Here is a 22,061-nt window from a genome sequence, read left to right as displayed (position 1 = left end):
ATTCTTATGATGTTTTTATTTAAATTGTTGAAAGTTATTATGTATATTGAAATGACAATGTTTAGCAAATTGTTAAGATAAGTTTTGAAACCACAGTGTCATGACCATATATTTGAACACCTCACTAGCACTACTAGTGAAGGTAATTAGTTTCGAATTTTGATTCCTTCTCTGGAGAAGTGTTGAGGTGTGCCAGTAGAAGAGGATGTGAATGGATATCCATATATTTCAGCTAGCTTGCCTTGTGATGTGATTTCTCTTTAGCCTCTGGCTATTGAGATTCTATTTGTTTCGAATGGCATGATGTAACTGTGGGTTTTATGAAATGTATTTTGATACTTCGAAATGAACTTGGTTTGCATTAAAATTTCATAATTCATGTTTTGTGTTTAATGCTTATGTTTAGTCAAATTTTTGAATAAATGTGATTATATTCTGCATAAAGATTATTTTAGTATGTTGTGCACCACTGAGTCCTAGTACTCAGCGATGGCTTATTCTTTATCATGCAGATCTGAGAGACTAAAGGAAGCGTGGTGAAATTTCTTGAGGTGTGAGGAGCTATCAGCTTAAAGTCTTCGGGTATAATTTATACCCTAATTGTAAATATTTCTTTTCATGTATGTATTGCATATAAATGTATGGACGTGCAAATGGATCTTGAGCAGCTTGTACAAAAATTTGTATGAAGTTTGTAATAAAGTTTAGTTTGTATTTCTTTTGATGTAAATTTTGTAAGAATGTACATAAATTGTGTTGTCTCTAATGAAATATGAGTACAACTATTTTATTTAATTTAAATGAAATGCATTGCTAGTATGCTGAGGATTATTGAATTTTGAACTTGAGAAATTTATTGAAATGATTGTGAAATTGATTGAGTTTGATTGTGAAATCGAAGTAGTGGTTAAGAAAAACTTTTAGAAGTGCTTTTTACAGGTATTTAAAGAACTGGTTTCTCAAAATACAGACAGAACTCTGTCAAAATTTTTATAAAATTTGCGGAAAACTAAAATAGACCAAAAATATTAATTAGATTTACTTTTAATCATATGTTTTAAATACCTATTAGAAAATGCTCACCACTTGTCAAAAGTAAGAAAATTGTTTAAAATCCCTTGTGGGGTACTTAATGAGTTATTGGTAGGTGAAGTTTGGTAGTTCATTAGGTATTCTACGGGATCATGTTATGCCTTACAGAGGGGTAAGGTGTGACAAATTATACTTGAAACCAGGAATAAGAAAAACATTTTGTAATTTTAGGAGTGGATGCAAGGTAATGAGGCCTACATGGGTGATTTGTTTGGTGGTACCATCTGGTAGAGAAACAATATTTAAAGAATGTACAAGGTGAATTATGTCAAAAAGTGTGTGATCAGAACACATGTGTGTTGTTGCTCCACTATCCACAATCCACATTCCTTATTCATTTGAACATTTACCAATAGGAGAGGGAACAGATCCATTACCTGAAAATCCAACACATCCTGCTTCATGAACCATTTTACCTTTTAGCATCTTCATAACTTCCTACTGAACAAGATTGGTTATACTAATTGTATTCCATTCCTCAAGTTGTTTAGCAACATCAACATGATCAGATAATGGATTGTACTTTGTGGCTGTATCAATTGAATTTGCTGACTGTTTGGCTTTCCTTTGTTTAAACCGCTCAGGATAACCATTTAATTTGAAACAAATTTCTTTGATATGTCCACGAGATTTATAATATTAATAATATTTGTCATCCTTCTTACTCTGCTCCCTCTTCTTGTATTGTTTTCTATTTCCAGTAGATTCTTTCTTATAATTCAAACCTTTAGCCAGCATAGCCATTGAGGATTCATTGCCGTCATGAATGAAAGAATTGATCTCTCTCTGCATTTCAACACTTAAAGTCATAGAATAAGCCTTGCTTATTGATGGAAATGGGTCCATCAATAAGATTTGATTTCTAACATGATCATAATAGTTGTTTAAACCCTTAAGAAATTGCATTAACTTGGTATCATTCTCAATATCTGCAATTGCTTTCGAAGCACCACATTCACAAGTTGGATATGGCTTGAGACATGCTATTTCATCCCACAACTTCTTCATTTTGGTGAAGTAAACTGTAATAGACATATTTCCCTAACTTAAGGAACAAATTTCTCTATTTAATTGATGCAGCCGAGGACCATTGCTCTCACCAAATCTTTGAGCTAATTCATCCCAAAGATTTTTAGCAGAAGTCACATACAAAAAAACCTCAACTATTTCTTTAGAGATGGAATTAAGAATCCAAGATATAACCATACGATCAACCTTCAACCATTTCTTAGATTCCTCATAATCATCTTTGGGTATTTCACATTTGCCATTGATGAAGCCAAGTTTGTCTTTGGCTCTCAAGGCAATTAGCATTGATTGACTCCATGCTAAGTAATTGCAACCAGTAAGAGGGATACTTACAAGAGACATTCCTGGATGATCAAAATTCTGCAGTGCCATTTGATCTTGATGTTTGCCCTTCCTTGAAGTTAATGGATCAGCCATTACAACAATCTTTAGATATTATCCAAAAAGTGAAAGAAACTAATGGATAATCATAGAGAAGGGATCTATGGCTCTGATACCATGATCAAATATGAAAGAAAAAACTAAATCATGAAAAGCAGGTGTTAAGAATGAAAATATTTATTTCTCATTGCTATGAATACCGTACAAATTGTTCTTATGTAAAAAAAAAATTTCTGAAATCTACTAAAACTAACTTTATACAGCTTAGCACTAAACAAACCCGCCAAAGAATAACAGACTAACAATTTCTCACTGTACACATTTTTTGCATGAGCTGAGATCCTGAGAGTCTTGTTTATATTGATGCTACGTCCCGTTTCATTTAACCTCCTTCTTGCATGCACCATTTTGCTAAGACTCTTATTAGCATACTCTTATTAGCTTCAGGTTACTCTCTGTTCTTTGTACATGCAAATTTGCAGCTGCATGAATTAAATATTTTTTCTGCTGAGCTATATCTTTATCAAACTCTCTCAAGGTCGTCACTTCGGTGCTTATTAGCATATACCTTTCCCTGTTATATATGGCTTGTATTGCATGTTCCGGACTAGGAGTATTAGATTCCAGTTGAAGCCTCTGCACCAAAGACATTTTCAGTAAGTTTTTTTCTCCTTTGTTTTATTTTTCTTTATATATATATATACTAAAAATTTTTAAGAATTGCAGAATAGGGCAATTGTTGGGAGCCTGATATGGCGCATTTTCATTCATGGGTGAAATATGGAGTAAGGGGTGACACGGGACGAGCTTTTAATGCTGTTGGATTGATTGATTGTTCAGTAATGGGGATTCAACATCTATATAGGAAACCAATTTATGCGAACCAAGGTAATCTCTCCAGTGAGAGATGATTTCACTTTCTTTTGGTTCTTTCTATTCTTCTCTCAACAATTTGCTTTTATATCCTTCTTTTATTTATTCAGTGCCATCGTTAGTTTTGATAACATTTGCGTTTCTGCAGCTCTATAGTACAATTCCCCAGATTATGGCCCACTGCATCCAGATGCTTCTTCGTGGTGTCAAGCCCCTTTGATCCAGGACTCTTATGGTTTGTTTACATTTTCACAGTTCTTGAATATTTTTCTAGTCAACCCAATATGAGAAGAAGCTAGTGAAGCTCTTTGCACATTCAATTACATGTGTCTCACTGCTAGTGCTGCTAGCATCCGATTTGCTGGAATCTACATGTTGGTTAAATCCATTACATATTGAAGCATACTTTTTAATTAATATAATAATGTAAGTTTATTGAATAAATATTGATATTTGTAGTTCTAAATATATGTTTGATATTATTGTATACCGTAAAAGCGTGTAAATTAAAAAAAATAAAATAAATATATAAAACATCAATATTTACTTTGTTTATCCTCTTCATATGAGACTATATCCATGAGCATGTCATTTTTCACTATCAATGACGTACAGGTATGTCATCTTCCATTATATTAATAAAATAATCATCAATTAAAAGCTTTAAACTATACTACTTAAGAAAAATTATAAACACGCAGCACATGGATTCAATATACGGGTACTAACCTAACCCTTATTCATGCAACACTAAGATCTTTATCATATTTGTTTCACTACTATTTGAATTAATTATATGTTATTAACATGAATTAAAACATTAATCCATAGTCTAAGTATATATCTTATTTGGAAAAAATAAATGGTGGACACCATTGTTGAATTTAAGAGAATTTACAAAGATAAAGGGCCAAGTAAAAATTTTCATTTTGGTCACTGTTTTCTCGCGAAAGTAACCACACGTTTTTGTCACTTTGTTATTATATGTTTTGTAACCGCTCAAAGGCAACGGCCATTTGAACTTGTATATATTTATTTGCAATAAAAGGTTGCAACTCTTGATTTGTTCATAGAAGATATGGCCACCTTTGGCCAAAGGTTACATAGGTAACTAATTACATGTAATTTAGATTAACCTATCATGGGTGATCCAATTCTTATTTCCTTCACTACCAATCATCCCAATTGCACTTAAGAAATCCCATTACAAATTGTTTATATTAAATACATTAATTAGTTTCTTTTATATATAACACACTATATTTACTACACTAGATGGTGTATTCAATTATATGGGCAAAAGCCCTCTCACCAATGAATAAGAATTCTTTCTTCTTGAATTTTATGTTTTTTCTCTACCTTAGGCTAAAGACTTTTTCCCTTCATGGGATTGCAATGGGTAGGAGCCTCTCATCGATAAACAAAGCCAAATTTTCAGCAATTGGTAGAGACATTCACTCTATGGGCTGAAAGTCAAATAACCTTTTTACCATTCTCCTATTTATAGTCTTAATTCTTTTAATCCTATTTAATTAGAAATTCCATTAAATTTAAGAATAACACTAAAATATGAGTTCTATATAATATAAGAAATAATCTTCTACTTATTGAGAAATATTTCTCCTACTCAAATAAAAAAAAAAAAGATCTTTCTAAATCTCACTACGATTTTGAGTCATAATTCTAACAGATTTCTTTCTATAATAAAAGAGCAGTTTTATTTTGTTTTGATGGAGGTGCTCATTAGGTAATCAGCAGTAATGTGTTTTTCCCACATGTGGATGCGTGTGGATATAGGCTGTGTTGAAGTGGACGGGGATGCATGCAAGGATGGTATATATATTCTTGCAGCTTGCAATATATTTTGCATGTTATCTTGCAGGGATTTTATTGGAAGCAGCCACAAAATAACATTGTACTTTTTTGTCATTAGATTTTCTTTGCTCCTCTAAAGCTTCACTATTGATAGTGTGTTCCAATAACCTTTTCCGGTTTTCATCTCTAGCAACTTTGGTTAACTGCAATTGAAAATGAATGTATAATAGACTGGCGGATTTAATTTTCATGGCTACCCTTCATAGGCATAGCATTGTTTATTGTTGTTTAGTAGCAGTAAATGGTCGAGATTGTACATTCTTGCATTAGTAGTTTCTGTATTTGATTGGATTCAGTATTTCAGAAATCAGGAACTTCAAAAATCTTAAAATTGTCATTTTCAAGGAATTTACTTAATGCGATATTGAAATTACAATACATCATTGTTTGCCCCAATGGCCTTGTATTGCAATTTTTTATTGCCGTTTAAAAAAAATTAAAAAAAAATCATTATTGGACCAAAAAACTAATTATTGTTTAGAAAAATCACTATTTATTCCGTCTATTTGTACGAAGCTGATGATTTAGTTTTCTTATTTTGAAAAATACATTAGTTGTATAGTGTATTTTTATTCTATTTACTCTTTAATCTTTCTAGTAATTTTAGGCGTTAATTTGAATTTTATTAATTTAAAAAATATAATTATTGTTTCTCTATTTCCTAAAATTTGAACTATTTAATCTTTTATAACAGTAATTTCTCTCTCCATCTAATAAGTTGATTAATATAAAACTTGATTTAAACTTGATGAATAAACTAAGGAGTAGAGAAAACAAAAATATAGGAACTAAGTATTTTTTTAAATAAAAGTACCAATGTTCCTCCTCTCCTCATCTTATTATTATTATTATTATTATTATTATTATTATTATTATGGGCTAATGGGTTAAAATTTTCTGGTGCAAATCAGAAATAATTTTGACATGAGACCAATTTTTAAGAGCAAATCAAATAAACCAATACTTAAGGGAAACAGAATTAATCCAGAAGAGCAATCCCTGGCCACGAAAAACAGTAGGATTCCCGAATGGAATGATGGGAATCATTGGCGGGGGTGGGGTGAAGGTGGTTTTGAATAAGGCAGAGGAGAGGGTGTCGGAGGAAGCATAGGGGTAGATGGTGGTGGTGTAGATTCATTATTTTGGTAGTAGGGATATATAGAATACACAGTTTGAGCAATAGTGAGGGCGAAAAGAAAGACTGCACCAATAAGAGACAGGATAGCCCAGGGATTTCTGAAATAGGTATGAATGAGGTTGGCACGCCACTCGTTCCAAGCCTTCTTGCAGTAGGCATTGACCCTCTTATGAACAAAATCTAGGCTGCTATTTGGATCGAGCGAAATATCCTTAGAGAGAGAATTGAACAATTTAGCAACAGCTTTGTCACTTCCAATAGCATTCTGGATGATCCCTCTCGAGTGTAGGAGGGCAACATCCCTCTCACTGTCAATGATGTTGTCCATGAAAAAGACGTAAGATGTTACCTCATTGCCTGCACCAACATGGAACCGTTCAAAGGCTATCAAATTCAAAAAGATTGACTCAGTTGCATCATCCACCACAATTACTGGAAGCCTAAGGACTCCTCCTCGGAATGAGATGTCTTTCAAGCTTCTAGTTTTACTTTTCTTGAACCGGATTCCTGCTTCATTGAGCTCTGCTGCTGACCGGATAATATTGTCACCACTTTTATGGCGTCTACTTCTTAATCTGCTGCGACGCTTTCCCCCACCATGTTTTTGAAGTAAACTCTTCCTGTACACATCCAATGAATGCAAACACTTACCCAGGCTTGAGACAGGGGCATCAGGAAAGCAGAACATGAGAATGAGCTTGCTGACAAAGTCTTCATCCTGCATAGAAATGGTTAAATTAAGTTTCCATGATCAATAAAATAAATGAGAAATCAATAGTTTACTTCTGTGATTCAAGTGCGTATACCATTTCTTTACCGCTTTCAACAGCCACCAGCTTGTCCAGAACCAATAATGGCAGTTGATTTTCAAGCATCAGCATGTCACGCATTATATATGGCATGATATAGAGCTTCCCATGATTGCTAAAAATTGGATCATTGGGTGCATAGTCATCCAATGTATAAGTAGCAATGCGTAAGATCTCCAGCATGAAACAGCCATCAAGAATCATCAATTGCAGAAATCTAGTATCTTCCTGCCAAAATATATCAAGAGGATCGTAGTAGTCTTTCAAAACCTGCACTACTTCAGTTAAAGAATCAACAAAAACTTGTAAAGGTTTGTTTGCTCTTTTTAGAAAATGAAGAAGGGCTCTTTGCTTATGCTCCTCCATTGGCTTCAGATAATCTTCCCCGTGATGATAAGAACCAAACGAGACTGCCTGAGGCCTGTAGGCTTTCTTATTCAGGTCTGTGACAAATGCAGGTATTTTGTAGATTGCACTCTTCTTCCACCGCTCCTCCTCCGTGGAATTATCAGTATCCATCATGCTCTCAACCTTTTTGTTGACTTCAATAACCCAATTCGTTCCCGCCATTGCTCCTAGCTGCAAAACAGAATTTTAAGGAAATTGCAAAACAAACACCAGACTGCGCTTATTTGGTTCCACTCAATTGCCTCTTTAAAAATCTGAAACAATGATCCCTCAAGCATCCAAGTTTGATTATATTTAATTTTCATTGCTTCAGAGTCAAGAAAAGCAGTTGTTTGGAATTGTTGCTAAAGTAACAGTATACAATTGGCTTTACAAGACAAAAGCTGGAATCATTTCATTCTTAATGGCATTTTGAAGGTTAAAGAATTAAAGGGTTCCCATGCGAAACAAGGCTATAAGTTACGCGTCTTCTACCAAATAACTTAACTAAAGATGATTGATTAATTGTGCCATTCCTTTCTTGCAGAAGATGAAAGATGCAGTTCCAAGCACTTCACTGGCTGTCACCGATACTTTCCCATCTTCAAGAGGGAGAATATGTCTTTCGACATAAGATTAAACAAAAAATAAAGAAACACCAATAGTACGTACAAAGGAAAGAACCGAACAGCACAAAATCTAAAATAATGCCCTTGTGTTTTTCCCTACTACATATTTTGAAGAAAAGATTACTCTACTCTATATTGTCGTTCACAACAACACGCGCGAATGCCCTCTGATTGGTACCTGCTGGTACTAATTCCAATTAAATTTCCCACAGGAAAAATAATTTCTCCCATCTACAATGCCCGTGAAGAAGAAGAAGTAGAAGAAAGTGTTGGGCCAAGTTGCTAGAAGAGATGGCCACGCAGATTAGTTATTCTATTTTTCCTGTGCAACTTCTCTGTGCTGCAGTGCTCACCCTTGTCAAGAGTCTCCCATCGAAAGATCACAAGTAATTCAAAGAGCTTATAAGGGTGAAAGGTTAGCTACCTAATTTGTTAGTTTTAATTTTTTTTGAATTGTTGGTCCTAATCTGAGTAAGCTCATCTCACTTGTTATGAACTCTTGCCTCTGCCTGCTTAATTTAAGTTTGTAATAACCCTTTCCTCCGTCGGTTCGTTTACACAGCAACTAGTATGCCATACCTCTTTCCTTTGGTTCAAATTAATTAATTTTGGGTGTTTCTCTTCAATTGTTCCGTATGTAGCTGGACTCTTTTTTATTGCATGCGAACCATCCTCGTTTTAAGATTTTCTTTACCTGTAATTCTCATGCAAGAGAGTACGACTCAATTCTGTATTTTTATTCATTTCTTCATGCTGATAGAATAGAATTTTGTTTCACTATGAATGCTGATTTCCATTCATCGGGTTACAACTCTTTGATTTTAAAGATTAACAAAATAATGATAAAAAGATATTAATATATTATTTGAAGTGTTGTTATAAGTGTATACATATTGAAAAACTTTCTTAGAGTTGTACACAAGATCAAAGAGAAAGTCCATTGAAAGACGCAATTATATTTATTTTAAAGGAGTTCAAACTTCCAAAAAATATTCTTCATAAGTATTGTTAATGTTCCCAAAGTGTTAGAAATTTTTTTTAACAAATTTGATGACTAATTTTGGAATAATAATTAAATTAGATGACTAATTTCATAGAATAAATCATCTAATTCTATTGTTGGATAGTTGTTATCGTCAAGTACCAAAAAAAAAATATAAACATTGATGACCATTATACCTTCAAACTCACATCTCTCTTTGTTAATGTTCAATTTTTAAACTTACCTGTAAAAAGAAGTTTCTTACATCATTTTTATGCATGAGAGCATTCCTTTATTCAGCGATTGTGTTTTATCAATTTGAAAAACCTTAATGGGTGTCAAACTGTTTCCTATTTTCCATTTTGGCAGAAGGTGTTTTTGGCTCTCTAATTATTGTTCAATAATTAAAAAATATATTTTTTTATTTTTTTTATCTTAATAGGCCCTTTAATTATTTAAAATGATACGTTTAACTCCAAAATTAATATATATCAATTTAACTTGAAACATATGTTTGTCATGTGGTCATGTGACTGCCAATGATGATTAACTCTAAGATGATAAGTTTGACTTTTTTTTATTACTTATTCATTTCAACCAACCCCACTTTATCTGCATGCACATATATTTCCACCTCTACTCCCCTCTCAAAGGCACAAAATGAACCAAGCAACCATGGAGGAGGCTTTAGTTTTGTACCATCACCGACTATAGGCCACATAATATCTATGGTAAAGCTTGGCAAGATCATACTCCATTTCAGTCATATACTCGTCTCCATTTTCATATATAAATTAACTTGATTTTTATAAAAAAAAATTAAAGTATAAATAATTATATTTTATATATTAATTATATTATAAATTTAAATAATATTTTATTTTCATAAAAATTATAAATAAAATAAATCTATTTAAAACATTATAAAATATAATTACTAAAATAAATAATTTTGTGAACAGTAGCTCTTAAATTTCTAAACGATTTAGCGTAGGAGTCCGTTCAATTAACTAGCTTATGAGCCTATTCAACAAGCAGCCTATTTACTAAGCTAGCTTGGAAATATGCACATCGAACTGACTCGTAAGCTTGTTAATGAGTCAAGCTTGAACTTGAATTCGAGTTAAATATTGCTGAGCTCGACTTCAATTTGTATGTTAAACGAATCTAAAATTTGAGTTTAAATGTCGAATTAAATCGAATTTTTATGAAACTAAATCTTAAACAACTCATGAGAAACTTGATTGCTTGGTTCGTTTATAGCAATAAATTTTATATTTAAGAAGAGAGGCCTTCATCATCCTTGGCAAGGTGAAGCTCCTTACAATCAATCGTGGCAATCAATTTTTTCATCTTAAAAAATGAAAAATAACTGAATTGATTGAACATATTTTATAATTAATTTAATATTTTTTTTAACACAAAATTCAATCCCAATTCTATTTTCATTGAATTTTTTGGGCCAAACATTAAAAATTCAGAACAGAAAATAAACCAACTTATATGAAATATTTTGATTAATTTAGTTTTTGAGTAATAAAGTTTAATTTGATTTTTAAAAAAATTGATTAAAATAAATGATTGAAAGTATCTTTTAATTCTTAACTTGAAAAATCACTTGATATTTTATATTTAATTACATCTCATTTGATATTTATATTTTGTAAATATTTAACTTTTATGACTATGAATGCAAAGATATGATTTGTATACGTTTTGATTTTTTATTGTACTTTTATAAAAATTTAAAAATTTAATAATTATTTTTTTATATAATTTGGATATCAAATAGGATGTAATTAAAGATAAACGTATCAATTAGTGCAAGGTTCATGAAAAAAAAATGCTTTAGACCAAAATAAATTAGATTAGCTGCCTATTTGAAGTAGAAATATGAGGTTTAAGTATAGATATAATGAAGTTTTAGTATTATCCATAGCCGGCCAGTCACGATGATCATCTGTGGATAATTATTAAGCGTAATTATTAGCATAATTACGGCAATTAGCATGATTATAGGAGATTTGTGTAGCATAATTACAGCAATTAGCATTATTATAGGAGATTTGTGTAGCATAATTACAGCAATTAGCATGATTATAGGAGATTTATGTAGCATAATTGCAGCAATTATTATTCTTGTCTAAATTAGCTCATATTCTCATGTATAAATAGATGTAATATCTCTGTAAATAAGATACAGATAAATACACAATTATTTCCTTCATTACTTGTATTATTTCTTCTAACATTGTATCAAAGCCATAAAGCTTTTATTTCTAATTTCTGGGGTCTCTCTTCTCTCTCTACAACCTATTCTGGTTCATTCTTTTATTCCTGTTATTATAACATTTTTTTTTTCTCCTCATCTTGTTATCAATGGAGAAATCTGATATTTCAAAACCTATTGCAACAATTCTGACTGGTTCCAACTATAATCTTTGGGTTCAAGGAATGAAAAGTTTTTTGATAGATCGCAATCTTTGGAGTATTGTTATCGGAGATATCACTACACTGAAAAGAGAGAATGATAAAACTGATGTAAAATTTACTGACCGTCTTGAGGATTGAGATAGTAAAAATGCTCTGATACCATGTTAGAAGAAAGAATACAAGTAATGAAGGAATTGATTGTATATTTGTTTGTATCTTATTTACAGAGATATTACAGACAAATTACATCTATTTATACATGAGAATATGAGCTAATTTAGATAAAAATAATAATTGCTGTAATTATGTTACACAAATCTCCTATAATCATGCTAATTGCTGTAATCATGCTACACAAATCTCCTATATCTTTCTTCTAACAGTAATAATTATTTGATATATATAAATAATCAAATTATATAAAAATTTAATCAACTAAACACTAGCGGATTTGAATGTGAATAAACTTCTTAATTCTAAAGTCTTAATTATTATTAGACTAAATCCTCATTGGTAATATTTATTGTGTATCAATATATATAATTGGTAATGCGATATTTATTTTTAAAAATTTATTTAAATTTAATTTAGTATGTATAAATTTTATATATATTTTATCTTAAATTTATAATAAATTATATTTATATACGAATTTCCCAATATTCTTTATAATATCATTTTAAGAGCATAAATTCCACCAACGAGCCCCAACATGTGATATTCCTCACCCATTGAAATTGGACACCAAGGCAAGCATGGACAAGTGATATAGATGAATATATGAAAATATTTTATTTCATTACTTTTATGAGAAGTACAAATAATGAAATAAGAAAGAAAGGATACAAGCAAGCAAAGAGTCCACGTGCTGTGACCGAAATAAATAGCAAACAACAATAAAAATAATATTACCGTCGCACATGAACCCATAAATCACGCTCGATATAGAGTATGATTAGAAGCAATATAATGATTAATTAAATAAAAAGTTAGAAAGGGATGAAATATTTCATATGTCCCTGTCCCTCGTGCATTCAGATGGAAGCACCGAGTATCTTTTCCTATCAGTGTAGTAGTTGTAGATGGTGAGCTTCTGGCGCACCCATTTGAGCCTCCTGTATTGGAAGGCATCCAGATCTTGGAACTCCTTCTGATCCCACCATCGCTTCCCCTGAGGGGCACAGAACTTGGCTTCCACTGATGCCACACACCCGTCGATGTGGAAACCCTTGCAGGAGGCTATAAAAGGAGGCTTAGACCAGTCCGTCTTCTCTAGTCCACCTCTGGTGGCCCAATCATCAGCGTTGATTGCATTAAATTATATAGACTTTTAAGGTTAACATGCATTGCATTTTGTTAGCATTTAATATCCTTTTATATTTATTTTTATATGTTTTCATTATTATTTTAGAAAACATATTAATCTAACTCAATTCATTGATTTTTATATTTTATCAAGTGTTTTTATATGGTTCTAGAATCAAAGATGAGTTTGGAAGAGATATTGAGGTCAAAACGTGAATAATACAGGGCCAGAAGCAGTACACGGGCCGTGTAACCCACCCCGTGTAACTTCCTGGACCCCGTGCAACCTTCTGGACAAAGAAAACTTGAAAAACAAAAGCAGCAGAAAGTTACACGGGGCATATATCACTACAAGACCCGTGTAAAGTCCCCTGACAGCGATTCTGATACGACTTTTCTTGCTTCCAGCTCGACCCGGATGGACTCCTAACGCTTCTAAGACTCTGAAATTAGAGTTTTTACACCAGATATAAATATACCAAGTCAAGAATTGAAGGGGGAGAGAATTTACACCCAAGAATAGAATTTACATTCAAGAGAACCAATTTACATTCAAGGATGCACATCAACTTCAAGGGAGGCAAGGGAGAAAATAAGATCTACAAGATTTCTCTAAGAGATTTTGAGCTGAAGTTCCAAAAGTCCAAGGCTGCAACTCTCTTTCTGGGTTCTTTCAGTTTATTTTCTTCTCATGTCTTCTCTTTATCTTTTTATAAACTTGATTGTAAAACTCACCATGGGTGAGTAGGTTCTTTATTCTAGGGTTAGGGTGTAGCACTCAATTTCATTATCTAGTTTGATTTTATTTAATACATTGGGTATTTTATTCTTTGATTCAATCTCTTGTGATCTTAATACATGCTATGTGTTGGTACCTACTTAGTATTGATTACAGATATTAATTGAACGACTGAAAGGTGAAGATTAATATTAGAAAATCGAAATTTTGAACCTAGAAAATCTGACCTAGAGATAGGCTGATGATCTTTATGGAGTTCCAAAATTAATCAAAGATCTTAAAGGCTTTTAATTAATTTAATTACCATGAAAGTAGGGTTTATATTAATTAAAATACACCTTGAGTGCCTTGAGAGAGGACTTAAGAAAATTTAGGATTAACTTCCATCAAAGTAATAATCTCCCATTTATTGAATGAATCAGATTGATTCTATAATTGATTGAAGTGTGAACCCCTAGCTCTAGAATGCCTTTGTCCATTAGTATTTTATTTTAGTTAATTATTTAGATTTTATTTCTTGCAAATTAGATATAATTATTATTTCTCTACAATTCGATCGTCTAGATAATTAAAATCACTATAGTTTGGTACTCAACACGATCCTCATGGAAACGATACTCTACTCATCACTTTATTACTTGTTAGCGATCCGTGCATTTGCGGTGGTTGAAAAATCAACAAACAAGTTTTTGGCACCGTTGCCGTGGATCGGTGCTTGATATTGAATGATTAGTGATTTGATTACTCTAGACATTCTTATTTCTTTTATAGTTTATTTCTTATCTAATTTTATTTTTACTTATTTTTCTTGTGAGGATCATTATGATGTTTCACCAATAAGTCTTCACAAGCTTTATTCAATAACACAATGAACCTTTTCACGATGCTTGGAGAAGATTTAATGAATTGGTAGAGCAATTTGCCAATCATAATCTTTCAAATTATGAACTCACTCTCAATTTCTACAATGGTTTGAATGAAGGAACAAGGAATTGGGTAGATTATGGAGCTTGGTCTACTGGTGATCATGTTCTTCAAAGAGACCATGAGGATGCCATTCACTTGTTGAATGACATGGCAGATTTTGATTACCATTGGTATTAGAATCCTTCACTACAGGGTTGGATTCATCAATATCCCCCATACATTTATCAGCCTAACATTCCACACTAGCCATTTGAGCTACAATTAGAGAAGAGAGTGGGACTTGAAGAGGCAGTAACTCCTTTAGAAAATTTTGATAACCTTATGATGAACAACGAGCTATCACTCTATGAGAAGGAAACAAATGAACAAAGTTGGGAGAATGAATAAGCTTCATTGGAATTTGAACCTACAGAAGAAGTTGAGCCCGAAGAACAAAATTCCTTTGAAGATGAGTTACCAATAGAATTCTCAGAAGAACAAGAGTTACTTGAAGAAGAAGTGGAACATAAAATTGAAGAAAGCAACTCCTTTATTATTGGAGGGTCATTGGAACACTGCTTACATGAAGACAAATCAAAGATGAAGGTGGTAGATGAAGAAACTAATGAGACTATCAATCTAAGTTCATTAATGATGCTCACACGTACACCACCAGAATACCCCTTTCTATCAAGGACACCTCCTGCATCATTGCATGTCCTCCAGGAGCTAAAGCAGTCCCCATCCTAAGCATATCATTCCAAGTAATGTGTTGTTCGTGCTATGTGCAATATTGTTTTAGATCTTGCCAATCTTGAGGGTACTACAAATCAAGACGCATATGTGGTGTTACATGACAACTACTATGGGCGAAAACCGCTCTTTGATTAGTAATTCTAAAAGGGGTCAAGCTAATGACCTTAAATTAGCGCTTCTTGGGAGGCAACCCAAGTTTTAAATTTAATCTTTGCATTTGTCTATTTCTCTTGTTTTATCACCTTCCCAAACTTGATTTCGATGTTTGTTCACTTTGTAGGTTTAAGAAGCACTTGAAAGAAGCAATGGAGATCAAACTCACAAATCTTTAAGGGAAGGCACGCTTCAAGGGGGAGTATTCTATATCTATTAGCTTTTCCTTGTTATTACATTTATGATGTTGCTCTTGACCTGATTATGATATCTTGATGACATTGAGGACAATGTCAAATTTGAGTTTGGGGGTGTAGCATTTCATGCATTACATTCATATATTACATTTCAATCTGCATCATCTTATTATGTCTATATTATATTTGAGTATGAAAAATCCAGAAAATTTTTGCAAATTTTGAACTTTTTGAAAAGGCTTTTAACTTAGAATTATAACTAAAACCTTGATGAGCTAATGATTAGACCCTCTGGGAAAGAGGAATGAATGTAACTAGATGGGCAAAAAGGCTTTAATATGTTGTTTGTGAAAAACTAAATCACCTAAGTGGAGTTAAACTAGTTAAACCCCTTCATAGCTATTAATCTGTCACATTGAACTTGCAAAATTAGGAGAAAATTTTTGAAATACAAGCAAACCTAACAATGCCTCACCAACTTTAGAACATGTCTCTTGGACCTATCAAGGTGAAATCCTAGCGTATGCTTGATGAAGAGATTATTAATGCATTCTTTAATATAACCTCACTAAGCCTTAGTCACCCCTAATTAAAATATATATCCCTTGCAGCCAACTTAAAGCCTATATTTACCTCTTAGAATTTATTGCTTACCCATATTATTTACCTAGCCCCTAGCCTAAACACCTACCCTACCCTTTTGAGGAAGCTAAATGCATAAGTAAAAAGTATATTAAGTGCAAAAAAAAAATTTGGAGAGAGGATGTAGAACTCAAGAAAGAGTGCAAGTATGCAATTGAAATAAAAGAAAATTTTATCTTTCCAACCCAGCAAAAGCAATGAGTTTGGGAGAGAGGACAAAAGGGACATAAATAAAATAAAAAAAGAAAGGGAAGAAGAAAAAGAAGTCCCAAGATAAGTATCATGGAAGCATGCTTGGCACTATAAAAAACCAAAAGCCCCACCTCTCCATACAAAATCAATAGAATAAACTTAGTATACTTGGTATTTTATGCATAAATACTATCATCATATTTGCATTCCCTAAAAACCTTTCATTGGCAACTAAGTCATTATCCTTTTAGCCCCATTACAACCCTTTTAAAGACCTTTTGATCTATTGGTGCCTTCCATTTTTTCCTGTCTTCCTATTGGTTGAAACACCTCACCCATATCCCAGTCTTATTCGAATTCTGCAATTGTAGTTGTTTAAGTCATCTAAACTTTATCATCCTAAGACTCCAAACCCTATCACACCTCTCTCCCAAAACCCTATAAATACCCTACTAGAGAAGGGAAGAAGAGGATGGGAGGAAAGAGGAAGAGAAAATTCAGAGCTATAAGAAATTTAGAGATATTCAAAACTTTTTGAGTTCTTCCTTATTTTTTCTGTTCTTCAAGAAGATTTTCATACAAGATTTCTGAAAGGTCAGTTTTTATTGTTTTTTTTTTCAAGATCTATGCCACATAATATTTTAATTCTATGCTCTTTGTCTTCAATTTATTTTATATGTTCATATAGATCATGTAATCATGTTTAATTTGAGGGGATACACAACTTTGCACATGTTTAGTTTCTGTCTCTTGTACTTTTATTATTTTTCTTTATTGTCTTTATTTTTTATTACAAACAAAATTGGTAAGTAGCCCTAAGGTAAGTACCAAAGAGGGCATTTGCGTGGAGCTTATATGGAGCTAAACGGGAGTAAGCCAGGGATATCATTGCCATACTAGAAGAGAATACCCTTTTTTAAGGGTAGCTTGCCCCAATGGCAACTGCATTTACCAACAAGTAAGTAGCTCTAAACTTCTCGAATAACCATTGGCATGAAATTGTAGTAATAATAGAACTTTCATTTGGTAAATTAAAATTAACTTTGTTTTTAATTTAAATGACTTTTGCATGTAATTAATTTAAATAAATACTTTGTAAATTAAAATTAATCTTGTTTGTAAATTAAACTAATATTGGCATGTAAAATAAATTTAATTTAATACTTGGTAATTGTAAAATAAATTTGTATGTTAGAAATCTTTATTAGGTTGTGATTGTTTGGGACTTATGTGATATTAGAATAAATTACACATGTACATAATTAACTTAGTTCAATTATCCTTAGGGTAACTTAGTGAAAATTAATTAATTAGGTTAAATAGAAACATAGGGTTATTTGAAATTGAATTTGTTTGTAAATTAAATTCCCAATAATAAATTAATTTTAGTTATCTGGTAAATGTTATTTAAATAATTAGCAACCCCATAGATAGGAATTACTTATGCATGAAAATTGTGTGTAAACAACAACCCTTTTTTGTGAATTACTTGCGTGTGTAGGATTAGAATTGCATTTTTAGGATAAAGTTTAATAAAGGAATAATAAATAAGACTTCTAGAAACATTAGTAGAGGACTGGCACTCGAATTAACGAGGTTAGACCAGGCGTAAGGGGTGCCTAACACCTTCCCCTTACGTACCCATTATCCCGAACCTAGACATTGGGCTATGGTAATGACGGTTGTGGAAACTCTGCAAGGAGTAAGTTGCCATCCATGACCCTCGGAAGAAACACTGAATATGTCCCGGTTATTACCCGGGTGGCGACTCCTGTCTATCTATGCCTTCGTGGCATAAATCCTTAGTACCGTGGTAGTGTTATGGGAAGACGGTACTTACCAATGGTTTGATTCTATTAGGATTGTATGAAGTGCATGTCTAGGAAATGCTGTCTAAGGAGGTGGTATTTAAGTGAGACCATTGTGACTCCACCATCTTTCCTGGGCATTACCTGGTGCATTTTATATAATTTTGATATTTTGCCTCACGCCCCCCGCCCCACAGTTTGGCGACTCCACTGGGGATTAAATGGATAGTTACTCCAACATATTTCTATTAGTCTAATATTATTCCTTTGTTAAACTTTTTGCATTGCACTATACTATCACACGGATCACCCTTACCCTTTTAGCCTCGTTAGTACTAGCCAAAGAGACCATGGTTCTACTCGAGCTATGACAAATTGGTGAATGCTAGCACCCCATGCCCGTACCTTCGAGTATATAAAAGAGCCACAGCTCCGGCCGTTGTGCTTAATGAACAAGCTCTCACATGGGTGACCCTTTTCCTACCCGATGAAGCCCATGAGCCATAGATTTTAACCCTAGGTACCCCGTAGATTTTTGTTGTGCTAGATTTATAACTTTACTGTTCAAACCATAAGTTCTAGTGGTAGTTGAGATGAACCTAGGCCTATGCATAGGCCCAATGTGTGTATAGGCCCAAGTCCATTTCAAAACCCATGTTAAGCAAGAGGATGCTTACTTATGGTTAAACTTTAAGGATATAAATCCTTTGTTTGTGAGGGAAGGATCGTCCTGGACCATCCCCTGTTGGTGTGTCCAGTGTACCGTAGCCTAGGATAGAATTTTTTCTTACCCTGCACGTGAGAGTTGAAGGTATAAGGAGGCGAAGATTCAGTTCTTGAGATTTTTTTTTGTCTTTGGTTTTAATTTTGTCTTTGGTCCAATTTTAGTTCAGTTTATATGGTCTGGTTTTGGTTCTATTGGTATGGTTCAGTTTTGGTTTTGTAAAAGTAAAGGCAAAAAAAAAGAAAAAGAAAAAAAAAGAAAAAAAAGAAAAAAATGGTTCATTCATGCATTGCATTCATGTACATAGTATGCTTAGGTTAACCCTTAAATCCTATTTTTTTTTAGCAAATATAGCCTCAAAACACACCAAAGAGACTTCCAATTAGGTCACTTGGATTAGGGAATGGAAGAAACTAGTAAGGATTTCTCTTGCACTACTTAAGATGGAAAAAACTATAGCCGTCTTGATGAAATATTGAACGCCAAGATGTTTGAGCTAGAAGAGACAATTGTGGTCAACTTTAGAAAGAGGCCCCGAGGTAGGCCAATTAAGTGGCATTAAAGTTATTGAGGTTCAAATTGTGTCTCACACCCCAAGGAGATTTTTTCCAAATCAGCCAACCCTTATCCTAAGTTTTGGAGCGTCTCAAAGTTCAAGACCTCCTACAGCTCTTAGCACCCAGACCACTACCAAATCCACTCCCACCTAGCTATGATATCAACCAATGTTGCCGGTTCTACCAAGCCCACAATCATGACACCGACTGATGCTTTCAACTTAAGCATGATATCTAAGACCTAATTGATGCCAAAAGGATAATTGACCCAGAAAATCAACCCAAAAGCCCCATGCCTAGCCAAAATTTCCACCTACACCAGGTCTCTACATAATCTCCATCACCCCAAATAATCCTAACAGAATTATTGACTTTATCCAACCCATCCAAAAGCCCAATAAACTTATCCAACCCATCCAAAAGCCCAGTGAACCTATCCAACCCATCCAAAAGCCCAATGAACCTCAGTCTATAATGGTTGTTGACATTTGTGATAATTCTAGCTATGATGAGGGTCCTTTAGATGTTTTGATCAATTTTGATGAGGAGGTAGTTGCATTACAACTAGATGGTTCAGTTCCACTAGTGTTTGATTTTCAAGTTGTTGGGATCTATAAAAACTAGATGGATCTAAAGGTGGCTACTATGAAGAAAGGGATGAAGTTTTTTCTTAGCACAGGCCTAGAAGAAAGTATAGATGGTCTGGTGACTTTTCTTGAAATGAAGGGGTAGATCACAAGGTATGGTTTGGGCTATGAGCCAACTAAAGAGGAAAAAGAGTCAAAACCTCCTAAGTTCTTGAAAGAGAGGGGCAATTATCTAGACATATGATTAGGGGTTACTACATGTGAAAGTGCTAAAGCAGAAAATCAAGACCATTGATCTAAGGACAGCATGGAAAGCTAAGCACCTAAAGTTACACTCCTAAGTTTGAGTTTGTCTTTTGTAATGCTCATAGTAGTGATGCAGATGTTTCCATTTTTGATGTACTTGATGCTCATTTTAAGGCGAAGATCAACAACATGTGTAGACCCTTATTTTGTGATGAGTATGTGCATTGAGGCCGTGAGAAACCCGATGATGAAAAATTATATGACTGTAAGATGTAATTGGAGGCATTGAGCTGAATTATTAATTTCGTGGCATGATCTTGAAAAAATAAAAATAATAATAAAGTTTTGGGAAAATTAATTTAATTAAATTTAAATAAAATTTTATTTTGTTTAAATTTAATATGGGTAGTTTTTTTAAATGGATCTAATTAAGTTTAATTGGGCTCCATGGGCCTAAGAAAACCTTGTTAAGAATTTTAAATGGGACCTAATTAATTATTTTCTAAAAATTAAAATAACAAAATATCTCTCTCCTCCTTGGCCCCACTCTCTTCCTCACTCCCTATTGGTGCCTTCCATTTTTTTCTTGTCTTCCTATTGGTTGAAACACCTCACCCATATCCCAATCTTATTCGAATTCTGCAATCATAGTTGTTTAAGTCATTTAAACTTTATCACCCCAAGACTCCAAATCCTAGCACACCTCTTCCTCATTCCCTATTGGTGCCTTCCATTTTTTCCTGTCTTCCTATTGGTTGAAACACCTCACCCATATCCCAGTCTTATTCGAATTCTGCAATTGTAGTTGTTTAAGTCATCTAAACTTTATCATCCTAAGACTCCAAACCCTATCACACCTCTCTCCCAAAACCCTGTAAATACCCTACTAGAGAAGAGAAGAAGGGGATGATGGGAGGAAAGATTAAGAGAAAATTCAGAGCTATAGAAAATTTAGAGATATTCAAGATTCTTTGAGTTCTTCCTTATTTTTTCTTTTCTTCAAGAAAATTTTCATACAAGATTTATGGAAGGTCAGTTTTTTATTGTTTTCTTTTCAAGATCTATGCCACACAATATTTTAATTTTATGCTCTTTGTCTTCAATTTATTTTATATGTTCATATAGATCATGTAATCATGTTTATTTTGAGGGGATACACAACTCTGCACATGTTTAGTTTCTGTCTCTCATATTTTTATTATTTTTCTTTATTTTCTGAATCTGTAAAAAATTTGTAAAAATTATATTCACATTCTACACGAAATTCCATTAATTTTAGGCTCAAGAATCACTAAAAAAGCTTCAATATTTTGTAAGTTATGGCTGTTTGAAGTTAGGGTTCCTGTAAAATCTGATTTGCAGGATATCCGACTTGTGGAGCCCATATCTCCCTTGTTCCTTAATATTTTTGTGCAAATCTAGTGTCTGAAATTAACTTCAGAATCTTATGAATCTTTTCCAATTGGTTTTGCATTCATATCTTTTGTGGTTAATGAGTTATGAATTTTACAAAAAAGTAGTACGATTTTGTCACTTAGAAGAGTTACGATTTATATAGATCATTCGGCTAGGGTTTTGTTTGATTTATAAATTTTATATTATTGTATGATATGTAGGCTGT

General features: G+C 33.0%; 1 protein-coding gene, 1 long non-coding RNA gene and 1 pseudogene across 2 annotated transcripts; 1 reads left to right on the top strand and 2 right to left on the bottom strand.

Annotated features, from left to right (window-relative positions):
* Window positions 1-2,910: 2,910 nt before the first annotated feature.
* LOC131178565 (uncharacterized) lies at window positions 2,911-3,771 on the top strand. The gene is made up of 3 exons (XR_009147468.1): window positions 2,911-3,158; window positions 3,221-3,390; window positions 3,524-3,771. It is a non-coding gene; the product is annotated as an uncharacterized LOC131178565 (long non-coding RNA).
* Window positions 3,772-6,180: 2,409 nt separating this feature from the next.
* Window positions 6,181-7,852, bottom strand: LOC110638794 (UPF0481 protein At3g47200-like). The gene is made up of 2 exons (XM_021789478.2): window positions 7,195-7,852; window positions 6,181-7,106 (listed from the first exon to the last, which is right to left on the bottom strand). The coding sequence occupies exons 1-2, from the start codon at window positions 7,765-7,767 to the stop codon at window positions 6,294-6,296; spliced, it is 1,386 nt and encodes a 461-aa protein (XP_021645170.2). The 5' UTR covers window positions 7,768-7,852; the 3' UTR covers window positions 6,181-6,293.
* Window positions 7,853-12,637: 4,785 nt separating this feature from the next.
* Window positions 12,638-22,061, bottom strand: part of LOC110638795 (xyloglucan endotransglucosylase protein 34-like) — a 42,857-nt pseudogene continuing 33,433 nt past the window's right edge.

Source organism: Hevea brasiliensis, chromosome 3 (genome assembly GCF_030052815.1).
Source record: "Hevea brasiliensis isolate MT/VB/25A 57/8 chromosome 3, ASM3005281v1, whole genome shotgun sequence".
Lineage (NCBI taxonomy): Eukaryota > Viridiplantae > Streptophyta > Magnoliopsida > Malpighiales > Euphorbiaceae > Hevea > Hevea brasiliensis.
The sequence above is the reverse complement of the archived record's forward strand: the minus strand, read 5'-3'. Positions and strand labels throughout refer to the sequence as shown.